Source organism: Chelon labrosus (assembly GCF_963514085.1).
Source record: "Chelon labrosus genome assembly, chromosome: 6".
NCBI classification, from domain to species: domain Eukaryota; kingdom Metazoa; phylum Chordata; class Actinopteri; order Mugiliformes; family Mugilidae; genus Chelon; species Chelon labrosus.
The window spans coordinates 10245501-10264937 of NC_140342.1; the positions used below are offsets into that span (position 1 = coordinate 10245501).

Here is a 19437-nt window from a genome sequence, read left to right on the forward strand (position 1 = left end):
ATATTACTAATGCACATCTACAGCCTGTTGCCACAGCCTCTGATTATTCAACGTGACTGTTTATTCATTTATGTGTCAATGACAAATGTCAGCCTCTTTGTAATTAGCATAAAGGGACTGCATTTGAAATTCTACTGTACAATCTTTGTGTTGCATAATGACACTTGGATTAAATCTTCTGATCTTATAAATTGCATTATTATCATGATGCAGAAATAAATCAGTTTACACATTACCACATTTATTTGTAACAAAAAGCTAAAGCAGAATGTTTACAGCCCTTTATATGTTACAGTTTAACAATACTTTCTGAAATCTGTAGTGTTGAATCCATCCCATAATGCCTTGCTGTGTTTTATCTGCTACAGAGGAGCCTCACCAGCAGCTGGCCATAGAGACTCTAGATGAGCTGGACTGGTGTCTGGAACAACTAGAGACGCTGAAGACTCGACACTCTGTCAGCGAGATGGCTTCCAACAAGGTGATTTAACATAATGCACAGCGCTCACATGTTGCCAACAGTAGAGTGATACTCCCAACATGCTCACCTGTCACAGGATGAAAGGTACATACAGACTGCAGCACTGCTCAGGTTAACATTTAATACAGCTAGGTTCAGGACAAGGTTGCAGCGCAGTGCGCTCACTCTAATCCGTACTGTGATTCACCTCCCCGAAGGATTTTATTAGTCATGTGCATCTTGTTGCCATTTTTAAAGTTGTCAGAGTCAAACTCCATAAAAACAGTACAGCTTAAATTGTACCAGGTATAAATAATATAAGCCTGGTTTGTTGGTCGTCAAACTGAAATGCACCACCTGATTATTAAAATAATGAATATTTACACTATTAGACTGTCTAAACCCCTCTCTCTACCACTATGCCACCATTGTTTTCACTGGTGAAACCTTAATGGCCAAAATTATGGAAATGGCATTGGTGTTTCCCTTTTGAGATGTTAGATGGGTTTTTCATCAATGGGATGGTCACAGCTGTTTTTTAGTTTTGTTTATTACTCAAATTAGAAATAGTTTCAAGTACAACTCTAAACCCAGTGATTGTGTGTGATGACTGTGAAGTGAAGTTGCCGTTCACTGATCCCTTCACAAACCTGAAGGCCCCATAATATAAAGGGTCCATCAAGAAACTATGAATAGAATCTCTCGCCCGTCGGTGGATGAGAGAGGCTTATTCCATGAATGAGTGGGATGGCTTCATGCATGCATTTAAAGACTAGACACACCCTTCCCCCCACTCATGTGCAGAAAAATGTGAATGAGTATAGGAACTAAGGATGAAACGGCATCCCCCTATGCGTCCTTCCTATGTATCGCTTTCCTCACCTCCCCCCACTTCCTCCTTTCCTCAGACTGGAGCCCAGCTCTCATGTGATTCCACGATTAGACCGCCCACTCAACCTACACGTGTTCGTCATGCAACCGCACACATGTACACACACTTCTACCCCTCACATACATGTACTTTGCTCGCATTGCGTCCTATCACATACTGTTTGAAACATATACCATTATACACGTCACAAGCTCACGTGGCGGTGGCTGGGGTTTCGTGGGAGGTAACCCCACCCTCCTCCATCCTTAACTGCTGCAGATCAGTCAATGGGCAGCTTCAGTCAGTGGCAGGTTATCCATGCTGGCACTTGGGAACAAAGACACATGGGAGGCTGGAGTGAACAATTTCTGCATCACTGACGGCTGTATCGTTTAGATTTGTTTAAAGAGGTAATTTGTCTTTAATGACCCCTGCTTGTGTCGTTGAGGAAAAGTGAGACCTTTCTGGATCGCTTTGAATAGCATAGTTGAGGAAATGTTCATTGCACACCAAGCTGTCAACAGTTATCACCACGGATATGAGATTCAGAAAAAAAGCAAATAGATGGTGACGTCCTGCGCCTTACTGCTATAATGTGACAGTGACCTGTATATATCGTATGTCTTCTTAGAAACACAAACTGTATTTTAGAAATAAAAAGTTATATTTTCGGCAAAATGCATAAATATAATATGCCGTCAACATATTTTCCATTATTCTTCCTCTCACACAGTGACATATTCTTTTCATTAGGCTCATACATTAAGCTAAGAGCATCTGCTTTGCGTAGTGTCACAGTAGTTTGTTATCTTGTGCTCATCTGAACATCATAATGGGCCATGTACCTACATCTTTGTCGTGCATGGTGTACTGTTTTTATTTTTGGCTACGTGAATGAACCCCCTCCCCATCCATTCAAAGCTTTTCCCTCATATCTTCTTCAAACTTGGTGCACATGGTGCGTCTCACAACCTCCGCCTCTGACTCTCTGCCCTGCCTACATTGAGCGTCCCCCGGCCAATGACGGCCCCTGTTTCTCCAACCTCTGCCGCAGCAGTGACGGGATTGGATGCTATTCTTAGGCATTTTTGGAAGGAGGCGGGGATTAGAGTACCTCGTTCTCTCTCTGTTTACACACATAGTGAGCGGGCAGTAACTGAGTGAATGAGGGAGAGTCAGGGGGAGAGAGGGAGTGTGGCTTCTCTGCCTTGCATCCTTGCGTCCCACAGCATTCCCACAGCTATGCTTCCATTCTCTTGTTCTTCCATGGACCTCTGAACAGTCTTTTTCCATCTGTTCAGCACGTACTGATCCATGCTTCCACAGCAATAACCAGTGGACAGCCTGCTTGCAGTGGGTTTTGCTCAGGCAAGCAGGATAGGAGCGCAGTGTCCCTCCTGTCTGTTGCTCTGTCGGAACAGGCAGGGGACAGCGAGAAAGCCCGGCTGTATCACTCCGTTTTGTTTTTGCTCCCATGCTTGACTTTGTGCTGAAATGCCAGAAGTGAGTTATGTCATCTCCGCATCGTGGATGTTCATTCAGGTAAGGAGAGGCGAGGGATGAACTGGGTGGGAGGGGATGAGACTGCTCGAGGCTCACATGTTGCTTGTTTTGCGAGTGTGAAGAGATGAACTAATGTTTGAGATAGTGGGCAGGGTGGCTTTCTCTGAGACTTGACACATCTCACATCAGCATGTTCAGTTACATCAGCAGCCTTTTATCTCTGAGTAATCAACTGTTGGTCTTGTTTGCACACATACACCTGACTTTCAGCTTTGCCTATGCAAAGCAGTGAGTCTGTATTTACCTCACATGTCATGATATTCAGCACAGACGTCTAAAACTCAAAACACATGAAACAATAAACAAGAAGTTTAAGGTACAAATAAAATGAAAGCCTTCAACACACACGTCGCATTCCTTGAAAAAAGGTGCATTTAGGATATGCTGCTGTTAGGAGATAACAGTTGTTGCAAAAAGCGATTGAATCGACGTGTCCTAGTCTGTCCACCGTTTAGCAAATAGTGTGTTTGATCAAGCTCATTGATTCTTATGTGTGTTTGTCCTTAGTTCAAGAGGATGCTGAACCGAGAGCTCACCCAGCTGTCAGAAACCAGCCGTTCAGGGAACCAGGTGTCCGAGTTCATCTCTAGCACCTTTCTAGGTAAACGCTTCCTCTTTGTAGATTACGCTGCTCTGCATACAGGCACAGATACGCACACACAACACTGCATGTCAGCAGGATGCAACAGAAAGATATTGTTCCAGCGCTGAATTTCCAGTGTGATCTCGAAGAGACTGAAGCGTTAACCACAGTGTGTCTCACCTCATCTGACAGAGAAGCAACATGACATGGACATCATGTCTCCCCCAACCAAGGAGAAAGACAAGAAGAAGCGGCCCATGTCTCAAATCAGCGGGGTGAAGAAAGCTACCCACAGTCCCAGCCTTGCCCCCTCTACCATCCCTCGCTTTGGAGTCAACAGTAGCCAGGAAGGACTCCTAGCCAAGGTATGAGGACTTACCTGACACTCCGGTGTTCCTGCAGTTCTGTACGTTCACCCACATATGATATGTTGTTTAATATGTGTGTTTATCTTTATTCACTGGTAGGAGCTTGAGGACATAAACAGATGGGGTATTGACACCTTTAAGGTCTCGGAGTACTCTGGGAATCGCCCATTGACGGTCACCATGTATACCATCTTCCAGGTAACTCCTTATAAACTCAAACTTTTGGCACAGCAAATGGATCCACTAGGGACAACACAAACAAACGAATGAAAATTTAATCAAATTATTTTCCGTGAGTGACCCAGTGTTTTCTGTCTCTGTTACTGCTGTAGGAACGTGACCTGCTGAAGTCTTTTAAGATTCCAGTGGACACTTTTATTACCTTCATGATGACTCTGGAGGATCATTATCATTCGGATGTGGCCTATCACAACAACATCCATGCCGCAGACGTGGTCCAGTCCACACATGTGCTGCTGTCCACACCTGCGCTGGAGGTAACTTCTCTAATTCACTGTAGAGAAAATAAAACATCTTTATTAAGTAAATAAAAAAAAAAAAAAAGATCTGTACATGTCCTGTCATGTTGAGAGCCTCCACACACATATTGACTGACTTCTTGTGCTTGTCTTCCAAGGCTGTGTTTACTGATCTGGAGATCCTGGCTGCTCTCTTTGCCAGCGCCATCCATGATGTGGATCACCCTGGGGTTTCCAATCAGTTTCTCATCAACACCAGTGAGTTGGCATAGCTCCACGGGGATTATGTAGATGTGCGTGGGTGTGTTTAATTATGTGGACGAGGTACCCGTAAAACACGTGCCCGTGCCCAAAACTGTCTTTTTGTCTTCAGACTCAGAGCTGGCCCTGATGTACAATGATTCGTCGGTGCTAGAGAATCACCACCTGGCTGTAGGCTTTAAGCTTCTGCAGGAAGATAACTGTGACATCTTTAAGAACCTCAGCAAAAAACAGAGACAGTCACTGCGCAAAATGGTCATTGACATGGTAAGACATCTTAGGTTAAAGACTTCTGTTTTGTCCTCAGTTCAAATAGTAAATACTAAAAGAGCTAATATCATTGTTGTTCTTGCAGGTGCTGGCCACAGACATGTCTAAACATATGAACCTATTAGCAGACCTGAAAACCATGGTGGAGACTAAGAAGGTCACCAGCCTTGGAGTCCTGCTCCTGGACAACTATTCAGATCGCATTCAGGTGAGAGCTGTTGTCATATAAAACACAAAGTAAAATGATTATGCTATACATGTGTTTCTTTATTTGATATTCACCCACTGTTTGTTGTGTCACTACAGGTTCTTCAGAACATGGTTCACTGTGCAGACCTGAGCAACCCCACCAAACCTCTTGAGCTGTACCGTCAGTGGACAGACCGCATCATGGTGGAGTTTTTCACCCAGGGGGACAGGGAGAGAGACAAGGGCATGGAGATTAGCCCCATGTGTGACAAACACAATGCCTCAATAGAAAAGAATCAGGTACAGAATTAATCTGCAGTACTTTTCCTACTGCTACTCTAAATTAATATAGTGTTAAATTAAAATGTAGTATCAGTGAAATTAAATCTTTTTTCTCTCTTTTCCAGGTGGGTTTCATTGACTACATTGTTCATCCTCTGTGGGAGACATGGGCCGACCTGGTCCATCCTGATGCTCAGGAGATCCTGGACACACTGGAGGACAACAGAGAGTGGTACCAGAGCATGATCCCCCACAGCCCCTCACCCCACCCAGAAATCCAGGAGGAAGGAGCGCATGCGGGGGAAGCTTCAGCACCCGGTGGGGGTGGAGGCCCCTCATCGGTGGACAAGTTTCAGTTTGAGCTGACCTTGGAAGAAGAAGGAGAGTCTGATACAGAGAGTCCACCCGAGGATGAGGAGGGCTACAGCAGCAGTAAGGGGCCTGACCTGGGCAGAACTGACTGCGGCAGTGGATTTGACTCGGCACCCACTACAACCCGACGGCTTCCCAAAATGCTCAGTAGTGACTCAGGCAGGACGTTTTATGTAGACTCTGATAAAGAAATGGAAGAAGAAAGAGAAACAGACCAAGATGACGTCTCTGGGGTACCGCGCTTCAGACTTGGCACATAGCACCTGTCAAAAGTATTTTTTCTTTTGGCCTTCTTTGTTTCATTGTTCTCGATTTCGGTGCCTCGTCCTCTGTCACTCCCCTTCTCCCACTCCAAGCGAATGCCACCACCTCTGGCTTTGTGTGGACAGGGTGACAGCAAGACTCGGGGTTGGGTGCATGGGAGTGCGGGTGGATGTGGGGGGTATGAAGAAGGTTCTGCAGTTTTACACAGCAGTCACTTGCACTGGAGAGACAGATAGACTGAGTCACTGTTCCAGGATGGACAGGAAACCAAGTTTCTGACCGGTCCTTTGTGTTCTGTGTCTTTCATTCAGACAAAATGTGGATAAAGTTCTGCAGAGACATGAGAAGTTACAAAAACTTACCTTTCTACCAGCCAGCCTAAGGTCTTCTACAACTATGGACAGAAGTGTCTTCCTCTTTTGGAGTATTTGTGAAGAAAGTGAGGAAGTGATGACGAATGACCGTGAAAACACAACAAAGTCTTTTAAGACATCTTGCCAAACTTGCAAATTACAGGGACAATGCTGTTATGCCTGCCTTTTTAGTTCTTTGTTTATTCTATTGTCTTTTATTTACATCCATGCACACACTAAATGAAGATACAGTCCACAGCAGACTTTAAAGTAGTGTAAGCAAAGTAATGGCAGAAAGGAGCTATGCATGGTTATATGCAGGAAACTTTAAATGTAGCAAATATTTTTGAGTGAATATGTCATTGTACACAAACAGTAGCACTGTTTTCTGCTAGTGTTGCACAGCCCATTTAATTGTGTTCAGCAGGCTTTTATTTTGGAGGAAGAGTATGATTATAATGAATGATCTGGCCCTTCATATTATGATCATGTTTTCAGTTGTTTGAGATGTGTTATTTCCAGAAAGCAACCAAACTGAGCCAGGGTCAGTGTGGCTTAGGCAGAGTATGAATTACATCCGCAGCAATGTGGGCTGTGCATATGGCGCCTCCCGGTGTCCACAAGTGGAACTGAAGTTCTGGTACTGAGGTAAATAATTTAAAATCTAACTACCCAAAACTGTCAACAGTTGCTCATATTTGATTCTTTTGTTTCTTTATTTTATTTTTTATTTTTTTGTAATCACACTTTTTTTTCATTCTAGATGTTCGGCACCCATTTTATCAGTTTGCCTTTAAGTTTAGCACTTTTTCAGTTTTGTTCATAGCTAGCCCTCATTGTGGTTTTTTAAGGGCTCGAGCCAATGCCATGAACTCACTGGAGGCTGTTGACTGAGAAACAGCAACCAGCGCAGACATCATGCAAAAACTAAATGCTGCAGCACTGCTACAAATGCATTAGTGCGTCCATTCAAATCCACCATTGTCACTACACAGCATCCACCCACTGAAATAGTGTTCTTAGTATCCACTTTCTTAAATTACTGGAGGGATGAGGGCAGTGTATTAGAAGAAAAGGTGTTGCAAAGACAGATTTCCTCATCTGCATCGCTGTAACTGTAAAAACCCAGGAGGTTACCGAGAGACAGTTTCCTGTGCCAGAATTTTTCCTCTCTTTCCTCTCATTGATCAATATTTCGCTCTTCACAGGGACACAGTCAATGACAAAACAAGTGCCAAGCAAGCATGACACAACCCGTACTGTAATTTCCATTTTGCCACTGGCTACTTTCCATCAGTGACTGATAAAGTTGGTTGATTGTAGCGCCCTGTGTGCCAATCTGACCTTAGTGTCTCTCTTCCTTTTTTCTAACAGTAACTGAAACTGATATTGTCTTAAAACAGTGATGTGTTTTGTGTTGTGTGTGAGTGAATGACTGGGTTGACTTTTTTGAAGTATTTGCTAAGAAAAAACAAAACACCAAAGCACTTTGTACGGTACTTTTACAGTTCTGCACTTCCAGTTCAGTTGAAGATGTTTAGTGTGACTGTTTCACTGTTTTTCTGATGGTTGAATTGAATTGCACGGGGCTGGACCACTACAGCTCTTAAAGGTTTGATGTCGGCAGGATTGAAGTCTTTTTTTATATACATAACTGACTGTATAACATGTGGTTTGTTGAAGTGCGTGACATTGGCGCATATTGAGTAATTACAAAACTTCACCTGTGGAGAAACTTGTAGAGTAAATTGCGTTTAAACGTATGAATGAGCTTTTTTTTTTTTTTTTGTCGTTTGTTTTGTTGAAGCCTTATTTTCAAACTTGGGATTTTTTTTTCTGGTCACCGACATGCTGGAGTAAAATATGTGCAATCCTTTCTGTAGCCATAAACAGCACCAAGCAGACCAACACTCAAGGATGCCTTCAACACTAAGGACTATTTAACAACATCTTAACCAGCACAACATGCAAGGATTCAGTCTCTGCATGTCACTAACTGTTTGATTTTGTACATTTTCCTCACAGTACTTCATGTTCAATTTATTTATTATTTCTGTATTATCTGTCAGAAACGATGAGACAAATGAGTAGACTCTTTTTTTTTTTGTCTGAGGTTTAGTACTTCTGTATAGGTTAAAGTGTGAGGACAGATTTCAACTATTACTCAACTTTTTCCTTCTCGTTTCTTTATGTCTGCGAATAACATTATACATAAGCAAAATACTCACTTTCATGTTTTTCTTGGTATAAAAAATAACTTGCTATGGCAGATTTCCGTCTGGATTTTCTGAAGCATCTCTTCTTTCCTGTCTTCCTCTGTTTTGGCTCATCTGTTCAGATCACATATTCATGAAGGATCTCGCAGTAGCTGAGACTTTTTTGACTCATAGTGAAGATTAATATAGTCATCAACAGGCATCCCAGACAAGTATTTCTGTTTGTAGAGGTTTTATGAATATGGGTCATGAACTGAGACTCTCTCGCTTTGACAATCCAAACTCGGCTGTTTAACTGTGGCTGTGTTAGCCCTCTCTCCAACTAGAACTGTATGCCTTGCCAATAAAGGAAAAACTCTTCATTCTTTGACGTCTTGTTCTCTGCTTTTATGAGAGAATGAAATAATAAAACACAAGTAAATGTAATCCCGTTTAAATAACTAGATATTTTCGTTCTAATGAAAACCCAAGCACATGTTATGTCCATTATAAAAAACAGCAAAATCTGTTTTCATGATGAATAAAAAATCATTTATTATTGACATGAGTGATTGATCGCTGCTACTACACACAAGATCAATCATTTCAGTTAGACAGTGTGCAGACAATATTGTTCGAACGCATATGATGTTATTTCAAATGTAGGTTTACAAAAATACCAAATATGTTAGGAAGAGTTTTGGACACATGCAAAAAGAAACATAGTAATATAAATGTACTGTATATCAAGAAGTAGTGAAGAAGCACATATTCAATACTGTGACAGTACAGAAAGTACTGCATTAAACTATAGTCAGATCTAAGATGTTATTGTCAATTACCCAATATATGGAATATATTATATACTGTACATAGGAATAGTGCAATAGTGTCTATTAACATGAATAACATGAGTTATCTGTTACATAAAGGTGAGGTGTTGTACAGCTGGACTGACAATGGTATTCTGCTATTTCTTAATGTCTCATAAAACATTATTTTTATCACTTTGATAAATTGGTAGTCGCATTCATGCTCATCCTCAAACATTAGGTCTGTGGGCGTCACTGAGGAAGTCGGATCTGCTCGCTGATTGGTCAATCGTCCTGTCAATCATCCTTACACTCTCCAACAGCTTTTGCTGGGGCTGCCAATCAAGAGGCGCACGAGCTACTGCAGGTGCAAAGCTGCTGGGCGCTGGGCTAGCCGCTGCAGTGAAGCCGAGGAGAAAAACACACATTTCATGGTAAACAATGCGCTTATTTGTCGTTGCGCGGACAGGTTACGTGTAACAGCAGCAACAGATAGCATGTGGATTATTTTCGGGTTGCGTGGTCTTTAATTTAGGTAGAAAAATTAGTTGTAAATAAGCAAGAGTAACCTTCATTTGACATAGCTGGGATGCTTAGCTAGCTCCTGCTGCCACATTTAAATACTGGTAACGGTCGCATTAAAGGTAGAGATACTGGCTTTAATTTGTGCACATTAAAAGAAGAAATTTTTAAATTTAACCGTGTTACATTCGTTTCTTTAATAGTCGCTATATCTTTATTTTACTAGAAACGTGTTTTGTAACAAAAACGCCTTGTCTTGTGTTTCCTAGTCTCTCCTCCAGCTAACCAGACTGTCAGGTTCATGCATATTCTCTGTCAAGCTAAGCTCAGCCGGGGATTGGTGATGTGTTTCAGGCCGTTTGAATTGTGTTCAAAAGCAGTCAGAGTGCACTACAATGTTTCTGTCTCTAATTTACTGTGGCCTACGAGGCAAATTCTAGCCAACCATATGGTCATTCATAATTAGCTGGCCAGCCTAGCGCTCCACGGAGGCTCCCTGCCCTCCCTGGACGGGAGAGGATAGTCAGTTTAGCTGATGCTTAGCCTGCTAAGCCCTGCTACTTCCGTCCTCTTATCTTGCATGGGGTGGAGGCGTGTGCTCCTTATCCGACCTGTATTATTGACACGAGGTGGAAACACTCCAGGCTGAGTGGCTGGCTGTAGTGACACAGCCTCTTGGCGAAACGACCGTGTTCTCTGTCACTAAGTCAGTGAGACTGTGTAGCATGGCCTCATGCAGCAGACGAAAGTGACGTTTTTAACCCCATCACGGGTCTAGAAGAGACTAACATTGACATTCAGATGTTTTGCATCTGAGTTTTTGTGTCCAGTAGTCTCAAAACATCTTGAACAGATATTCTGATCAGCTGTAACATTACTGACCATAATCAATGTATAACCCTGATTATCTCGATTTGTGTCATGATCCTGTTGATAGGACCATACACCAATGAGGCATAACATGATAAGTACCTTCCTAATATTGTGTTGGTCCCCCTATTGCTGCCAAAACAGTTCTGACTCATCAGAGAATGGATTTGGGCCTTCTGAGGGTGTCCTGTGGTGTCTGGTAACAGAATGTTGTTAGTGGGGGCCTATGGGTTGATGGAAGGGGCCTCTGTGGATCATCCCACAGATACTTGATCCGTTTGTGATCTGGGGAATTTGGAGACCAGGTCAACACCTTCTTCTGTTTTTTGAGTTGTTCCTAAACCATTTTTGTGTGCGCGTCTGTGTCAGGCTGCATCCTGCTGCCATCAAGGAGTGTCATTGCTATGGGGCGGGGTTGTCTAGTCTGGTCTAGGTGGGTGGTATATGTCCAAGTAACATCCACATAAATCCCAGGTCCAAACGTTTCCCAGGAGAACACTGTATTGTCACAACATGCTCAATATTATTTACTTCTCCTGTCAGTGATTTTAATGTTGTGGCCGGTCGATGTATTAGACAGCAGGGGAAGATTTTGTCTTAGAAGCAGGAAAATGGACAAGTGGAAGGAACTTTGAAAGGGTCCAAAATGGGATGGCTTGCTGTGCTTCAGTCTAACAGATAGGCTACTGTTGGACTCAAACTGCTGAAACAGTTAAAGCTGGTTGTGAGAAAAAGCCGTCAGAACAAAGTGCATCCCAGTTTGTTTTGTATGGGGTTGTATAGCTGTTGAAGGCACCTACAATGAGCATGTGAGCATCAGAACTGGACCACGGAGCAGTAGAAGTAGGTGGTCTGGTCTATGTATCTGTGTGGTCTATGTTTTCACCATGGTGCAAGGAACTCCCCCTTGTCATTGCCACGGGGGCTGATTGGTCTGTAACAATGTCCAGGTGGTGGTATGTGTCAAAGTAACTTCCCCATAAATGCCAGGAGCGGGGTTTTAATGGTGTGACTCATTGGTGTATGCCTGTCATGGTGTGTTTCACAGGTTTAATACATCAAAGAGAACAGACAATAATCGGCTGTCAGGCCCTCTTGATACACACTCTTTGCTGCTAAAAAGATTCTTCAATTGGCAGATATTAAATAAAAAACATTCCCCTCTGTCCATTACTGAAACTCTACTCAATGTTTAACTTTCAAACCTTTCATAGAGACATTAGACATAATGCCATAATTGCTGCATATTATATTTTGGCAACATGTGATTAACGCCTCTGCGTCTCAGGGGGTTGACACTACTACAAAGAAAGTCTGAAAATAGCTTCAGGGGATATTTGTAGGTGATATCAGAGTTTTCTTTGTCTGTAGATAACTTGAGTTACAATTTGACTTGTAATTAATTTGTGATTGATTTTTTGTTTTGGTTTTTTTACAACCAGAGCCTGAACGAAAAGCACATACTCTACGAAAATGTCCATCATTTATTTGTACCATTCACAAAATGTTCCAGCGATTGGCAGAGGAATTGTGAACACACGTACTGCCTGAAAGCACCCAATACAATAGCTCTGCACTAAATTTAGTCTTTATGAAGCTGATGTCATGTTTAGTTTTGGCTTTCATACAACACTGCTTATTTTTGGGACTGTATATTGTTTCTATTGTTGAATCCACCCCATATAAATGAGAACATCTTGTTTACTCAAGGAACCGCTTTGTAATTGATAACTGTGTGATTTCTATTCTTGCATAGATGGCGTCTGCAAATGCCACATACGGGCAGAAGGAGTCCACGGACCAGAACTTTGATTACATGTTTAAAATCCTCATCATTGGCAACAGCAGTGTAGGAAAGACTTCCTTCCTTTTCCGCTATGCAGACGACTCATTCACACCAGCCTTTGTCAGCACGGTGGGCATCGACTTCAAGGTTAAGACTATCTACAGGAACGACAAGAGGATAAAGCTGCAGATCTGGGTGAGGAAGCAAGTACACATGTACAGAGGTACCTCTGTACCTCTAGGTACAGATTGTCTAACAGGTCTCTGTGGATGAAATGAGAAATGTGGGGAACATACTTAGGAAACACAAATAAATTGCAGTCAACCTTAATTTCTGAGAAATTAAACACAGTTCAGAGTCATCTACGACTGAAATGGTAAGGGTGTAACAGATGATGTTGCAATCAGTGATTTCAGCCTGACATTATTTTCTTACATAACACAGGGATGCACTGTGTACAGCCTAAAACAGGCATAGAACAAAAGCTGTCTCACAGCCTTAGAGAGCTATGGTAAATGGTAAATGGCCTTGTTTTTATACAGCGCTTTTCTACCTATTGGTACTCAAAGCGCATTCACTCACACAAGTACACACACATTCACCACACACTGGGAGCAACCAGGGGTTGCTGGGGGTTCAGTGTCTTGTTCACGGATACTTCGGCATGTTGCACAATGCACGGATCGAACCGCTAACCCTCTTGTTCATGGACAACCCGCTCTACCTGCGGAGCCGCAGCCGCCCCAATCAAGATTTGTTAAAGTGCAGCCTGCAGTTCTCCTGTATGTTGTGGGAGGCATACGAGGCTGTTGTCACACCCGTGATGGCTGTAGCTAACCGTTATCCTCATTAACAATTTTTCTGCTCATTATTTTTTACATTCTGTATAATGTTCATTCTAGTTTCCCAAACTCCAAGGTAACATCTTTTAAGTGTTTTATTTTGACTGACTAAACCCGAAAGATATTCAGTTTACGGTGATGTAGCCACATAACAGACTGTTCGATATTTTTACTTGAACAGCGCCTTCAGCAGTTAATCAGCTATCAAAATGTTTGCCAGCTAGCTTTTAGTGATTGACTCATCAGTTGTTTAAGCTCTACATTCCAACAAACCTGCAAACAACTACACCCAATTATTCAGAGTAATGGCAAGCTTCCTTAGACCTGCATTTCATAGAAATAGCTGTTTTTTTTCTGCCCATAACATCTGTGTCTAATGCTGGCCATCTTATCATGTATCTGTAATGATTACCAGCTGTTCAACTCTTCAGCCCCTAGAATCACTTCATTTACTGTGTAATAACAATACCCTTGAAGCACACTTGACATGTGCCATAAAGCCTGACCCTGGGTCCAACTGCTTATTACATGGGACACCAGAAGAATACGTAATGCTCATGGGAGTTAAGATGAATGTTAACGCTAGGCGTTCATCAAGAGGCAAATGCATGATTTAAAATTCTTTGCAGGTTCTGGGAATAATGTCAAACTCATCTTCTTTTTTTGACAATAAAGCTGTGTGTAGTCAAAAATGCATCTCACATACAGACTGTGTTTTGATGTGTCTGTGTAGGACACTGCTGGGCAGGAGCGCTACAGGACGATCACCACAGCCTACTACAGGGGAGCCATGGGCTTCATCCTCATGTATGACATCACCAATGAAGAGTCCTTCAATGCTGTGCAAGACTGGTGAGGGACGACTGAGTCTGTGTCTGCGTGTACGAAGAGGGTGACTTAATGAGCTGCAGTTTTACTTCCTCCTAATTTCTTCCAGTTTTCCTGCTGTTTATGAGCACATATTATTCCACATCTGAATTTGTGGGATCTGGGACTCAACACATAATCGAGTCTATGTAGTCAGGCAGTCTAATTGTCTAAAGCAGTGCTTCTCAACCTTTTTTGGGTCCTGGAACCTCTGCATATTTTTGATCGACCCTGAGGAACCCCCACCCGATCTGGGGGGTGGCGGTGCAATTTGATAGAAACAGCAGAAACTGCATTTTAAATTGCATTATGGCATTTATTCACTCTCTGAGGCAAATATGAGCTTTCAGTTATGTCTCAGTCACATTTGAATAAAATAATGCTATTTCTATAAATGTCATAGGCTCTATTTTAATAGATATCTTATTTTCACGGACCACCCCTTGCAATTACACCACGGACCACTAGGGGTCCGCGGACCCCCGGTTGAGAATCTATGGTCTAAAGCAGTGGCCCCCAACCTTTTTTGCGCCACGGACCGGTTTAATGTCAGACAGTATTTTCACGGACCGGAAGGTGTAGCAGATAAAAACAAAATAGAGACCGGCATAAAAACTGTAGTATTTTCTCTATAAAATAATAATAAACGTAAATCCACTGTGTATTCATGTGCAACTTTATTAGCAGCGTCCTCATAACGTCACACCAACAACAGAACATGACACGAGTAACATCGTCTCTGCCCCAGCGTTCTCTGGTCGCTATGGTAACATTAAAACAGGCCTTCAAAATAAGACGCACCACAAAAAATAAAAGTGCATGAAAATACTAGCTACTCACAATAGCACTGAATCAGTGGGAGCCCTGAGCTTGTTTTGCTGCAACAAGACGGTCCCATCTTGGGGTAATGGGAGACAATGAAACCCAAAGTGTGTTGCTTAGGTCCAGTCTGCTTCGTAATTTTGTTTTGGTTGCTGTCACTGCAGAAAACCCTGCTTCACACAGATAAGATGTCGGAAATGCAACAGCGTTTTCAATGCTGTTGTGGTGATCTCGGGGTATTCTGCCATGACTTTAATCCAGAACACCAGCAGAGCTGTTGTCTCGAACAGACGTTTAAGGCCCCCGTCATTTGCGATCTCGGGACGTATCACGTGATCTATGGTCTCGAGGCCTTGACATGCGTCAAGAGTGAGTCATAGACGGATGTAATGGAGAGAATCCGGTCATTTTTCAAAATAAAACATCATTCAGACACAGATAATAGATCAAACGGAAATAATGGAAGTTATTTATTATTTCTGCTAACAGGTCGACCCAGATCAAGACATACTCATGGGACAATGCTCAGGTCCTCTTGGTGGGGAACAAGTGTGACATGGAGGATGAACGAGTGGTGGCTTCAGAGAGGGGCCGGCAGCTGTCAGAACAGCTGGGTAAGTCAGCTGGACCCAATCAGATCTGGATGCTGTGTGTGTTGTTTCACTTTCTCATTACCATTTTTGGATTATGTTCACATGGTTGAGGTTTTACTCTGTGGTTGTAAACCTGGTTTATATTTGGTCTTTTCTGTGCTTAAACTATGTTTGAATGCTGTTCAGGCTGAAATCATTATAAATCACAGGCTGCTATGCCAAAGAGACTTAACTAGCAGCATATTGTCGGAGACGTGATAATCAGTACTTCAGCTTCTTATGCAAATTTGCTAAGACACAAGTAGCATGTCTTATAGGTGTTTTCTACTGTTTCTGTTCGAACATGTGACACAGGTTCATTTTGAAACCATCTGTGAAAGGAGGATGACTATCACTGCCTTCTAAGGGAAATTTTGAGCTTGTGGTCAAGACATGGGAAGTTGTGTAAACTAATGTTTCGCTTTTAAGAGGTACCATCTTAGGGAGAACATTGGTGCCAGGCAACTTTTGACGTCAAACAGTTATCAAGCTAACTGTGTAATGAAATTAATTAAAGTATGAGGCAGTCTCAACATTTTCCTCACACGTATAATAAAATTCTGAAGAAAACTCTTTTAGGGCAGCAACAAACATATTTATTTTTTTCAGTCAATTATGGTGTTTTTTTGTTTGTTTGTTTTTTTTCAATCAATCTATTAACTATTTTCTAAGAAGTCACTCAATCGTTTGGTTAACCACTAAATAATAGACACAACTTCCACTATAACTTTTATGAACGTGTCGTTTAAATATATCATGAATCTGTGTTTGAGGTCAGAAAGCTGTCAGATGTTCTCTGTTGTGCGGCTCATATATAAAGGCTATGCTACAGTGGTGAGCAGTTTATTTTTTACAACATGTGCAGCTTACTGAGTCTTTGTTAATAGAATTACTCACACTTTTGACTTCTTTTTCTGTCATGGGAAATGGAGCCACTATAATTGGGGACGTAAACATTGTGAAGATGTATTCCAAGTCGTTTCAGCACTGAACTCTATACAGCTAAATTAAAATATATTACTCAACATCCATGTAATTTCTGCCAACATTTTCACACCTTGTGAACTTGGACCTTATTGAACATTATGCAATTACCACATTCACGTGTTCATATCTACTTATCAACAGTTATGATCTGGAAAGATAGAATCAAATTATGAAGACTTAAAAAGACTCATTTGATAAGAAGGGAATGTCTGACTGTAGAATCAAATGGATAAGTGTAACCAAAACCTATGTCTGTCTGCTGGCAGGTTTTGAGTACTTTGAAGCGAGTGCTAAAGACAACATTAACGTGAAGCAGACCTTTGAGCGGCTGGTGGACATCATCTGTGAGAGGATGACAGAGAGTCTGGATAACAACGACCCGACCGTCTCCGGAGCAAAACAGGGGCCACAGCTCACCGAGCAGCCTCAGAGGTCCCATCAGGATTGTGCTTGCTGAACACAACTACACACAAAAAAAAACACACACATGCTGTCCCACAATCTCTTCAGTTTGAGTCACACTTTCTCTTTCATACACAAACACTGCCACACATAGACACATATGAGTTGGCTGCTCTCGTGCTCCACCCTTCTTTCTACACCACTGTCCACATGAAAAAGCTCTGTAGTGTTTTCTGAAATACCATCTCAAAGTTTTTATTCATTTCAGTCGTACAGAAATTATGTGATGGTTATGGTTAGTCGGAGCGGTGAAGGACATTTAACAGTCCCAAGTAATTCACACAACGAACACACACACACTATATTTTACTCGATAATAAAATGGCCAGTCAAGGCTTGCATCATTCCTTATTGGTGTTGATGTAAATTTGGATGAACTCTAAAAGGTTGTGAAGGAGCATCATTCTCCCACATCCTCAGGTCTCACTCAGCACTAGCGCCTCAGACATAAATGAATACCAAGCATTTGTTCTACTGAAAATATATGTGTTCATGTGGATAGAGTTGATGTTTTTTTTTTATGTTTTTACGTTTGGTCAGGTGTGGTTTTGAGCATGTGAAATCCTCTTACCAGTGTTGTGGAATTTCAACAGATAATTATGGCCTAAATTTGACGTTCAAACAAGGTTCGTCTTTTTTCAACACAAGAATAGGAAAAATGCATATCAGCTTACTGGTCAAGTAATGTCTAATTATTTTGGGGTCTTTATCAGAATTTTTAAAAATTGGATGGCGATTGACATAGCGTCTGCCTCACTAGATTTTAGGTTCTTAATATTTTTTTTTATTTCATTTATTTATTTTTTTTTAAGGCATACATCAAGATAAAAGGATATGGGATCTATTTAACTACACAGAGTGTATAAAAGTCAATAGATGTGCATTTTAAAATGCATATATAATATATATATACATATAAAGTTAACATATGAGATAAAAAAAAAAAAAGATTTGGGATATTGGATTCCTGCCTGTGCTTTAGTGGGAGGTGCATGTTGTTGATGTTTTTCTGGTTGACTGGATGGTTATTTGTATGAGCTGTTGTCTGAGTTTAAAACACATCTGTCCAACAGTTTCAGTACTTGGAGGTGCCGAATGGGGTTAAAGGTTTCGGATGTTAAGCCCATGGCCCCTTCACATTGTATTAACTTTCATTCACTGCATACAATGTGCAACATGCACTCACTAGAAAGGCATGTGATTCAGTGTGAGCACTGGTGCAGCACAGACCCACCATCTCCATCATCTTCCAGATAGTCTCTTATGTCTTTGTAGATGATATTTCCGTCCTTATTTTTGACACACTATGATGTTTTCAAGCATGTTAATGGTCAAATTGTGAGTCTTATTTCTCTCTGATGCTAAGCTGAGGGACATGTCTGCTCGTGTTGTTGGTACAAACCTTCTCTAAGTCATGCGTTCACAAATGCGCCGAGGCATGAAAAAATTGTTTCGCCTCCTAAGTTATTTATTTTGTATTATTTATAAGTTAATTTATTTTTAAGGTAGTGTTTTTCCTAGATTATGCATTGCATTCTGCTCTCAACTTTTTAAAGAGATGTTCAATAGTATTCAGTCGCTCAAACCGTCCCAACTTGTAAATGAAAGCGTTTGTGTGTTTACAGTGTACAAAGTTTAAGAGGCTTCCTCTAAAAGGAAAACAAGACATTCCAGTGTAAGAACCTCTTATCATGTCCACATGGTTTTAGTGGGAGGTTTGTTTGTCGTTTGATATCAGTTATGTAACTTTTAAAACTTAGTAGTAGTAAAAGCAGACAGTCTCGGTTCTTTCTCTCCACGCACAAATATTAGTAACACACAACCCAGCTGAAGGTGTGGAACACACATACTGTACTTGGGTGTGTGTGAATGTCCGGTTTGTGTAAAGAGAGTCTGAACAGGGACGATGATAAATTTAGATCCAAGAAAAGCGTTTGTTAGAAACCTGTCTAGTAGTTTTTCTACTAGGAAAAAAAAATGTTTAGGAAGAAAACTGAATACTCTGAACACTTCATTAAAAGGTGAATCTTTCCACATTTGTTCATGTTTGACTTTGTTGATTTTTGTTACTTTTGTTTAATGTGTTTTGCTACAGCTGTAACCTCGCCAATGATCTAGGAACACATTTCGAACCTCTCCTCCTCCTCCCCGTCATAATAACCCTTGTAAATAGGAACCTTTTGCCCGTCAGGCATTAGTTGTGTGAATTGTGCTGTAATTGTGTAATGCCAGGTTTACCAAAATGAGGAATCAATAAACTAATTCTGAAAGCTGCAGTTTTGTGTTGGTTGTTCCCGAGGGCTGGTGATTTACAAGAAATGCGCA

The 19437-nt window shown here is 41.5% G+C and overlaps 2 protein-coding genes across 3 annotated transcripts in view; both read left to right on the plus strand.

Annotated features, from left to right (window-relative positions):
- Window positions 1-8954, plus strand: part of pde4ca (phosphodiesterase 4C, cAMP-specific a) — a 49521-nt gene extending 40567 nt beyond the window's left edge. For both annotated transcript variants that reach the window (XM_084547133.1, XM_084547134.1), the window contains 10 exons: window positions 369-481; window positions 3402-3495; window positions 3670-3842; window positions 3945-4043; window positions 4178-4342; window positions 4483-4582; window positions 4698-4852; window positions 4941-5063; window positions 5162-5344; window positions 5452-8954. In XM_084547133.1, the coding sequence (XP_084403259.1) occupies window positions 369-481; window positions 3402-3495; window positions 3670-3842; window positions 3945-4043; window positions 4178-4342; window positions 4483-4582; window positions 4698-4852; window positions 4941-5063; window positions 5162-5344; window positions 5452-5958 (1712 nt within the window). In that variant the 3' untranslated portion in view covers window positions 5959-8954. The remainder of the gene's footprint in view (window positions 1-368; window positions 482-3401; window positions 3496-3669; window positions 3843-3944; window positions 4044-4177; window positions 4343-4482; window positions 4583-4697; window positions 4853-4940; window positions 5064-5161; window positions 5345-5451) is intronic.
- Window positions 8955-9684: 730 nt separating this feature from the next.
- rab3aa (RAB3A, member RAS oncogene family, a) lies at window positions 9685-17971 on the plus strand. Its single transcript, XM_084546169.1, has 5 exons — window positions 9685-9756; window positions 12471-12695; window positions 14076-14194; window positions 15521-15645; window positions 16917-17971. Exons 1-5 carry the CDS (start codon window positions 9754-9756, stop codon window positions 17105-17107), a joined length of 663 nt encoding a protein of 220 aa, XP_084402295.1. The 5' UTR covers window positions 9685-9753; the 3' UTR covers window positions 17108-17971.
- Window positions 17972-19437: the final 1466 nt, after the last annotated feature.

What these genes read in the sequence shown, in the direction of transcription:
- rab3aa (XM_084546169.1), top strand. An exon ending in GGATAAAGCTGCAGATCTGG is followed by an intron (nt 12,696 to 14,075) that starts GTGAGGAAGCAA and finishes GTGTCTGTGTAG; the next exon opens with GACACTGCTGGGCAGGAGCG. An exon ending in TTCAATGCTGTGCAAGACTG is followed by an intron (nt 14,195 to 15,520) that starts GTGAGGGACGAC and finishes TTCTGCTAACAG; the next exon opens with GTCGACCCAGATCAAGACAT.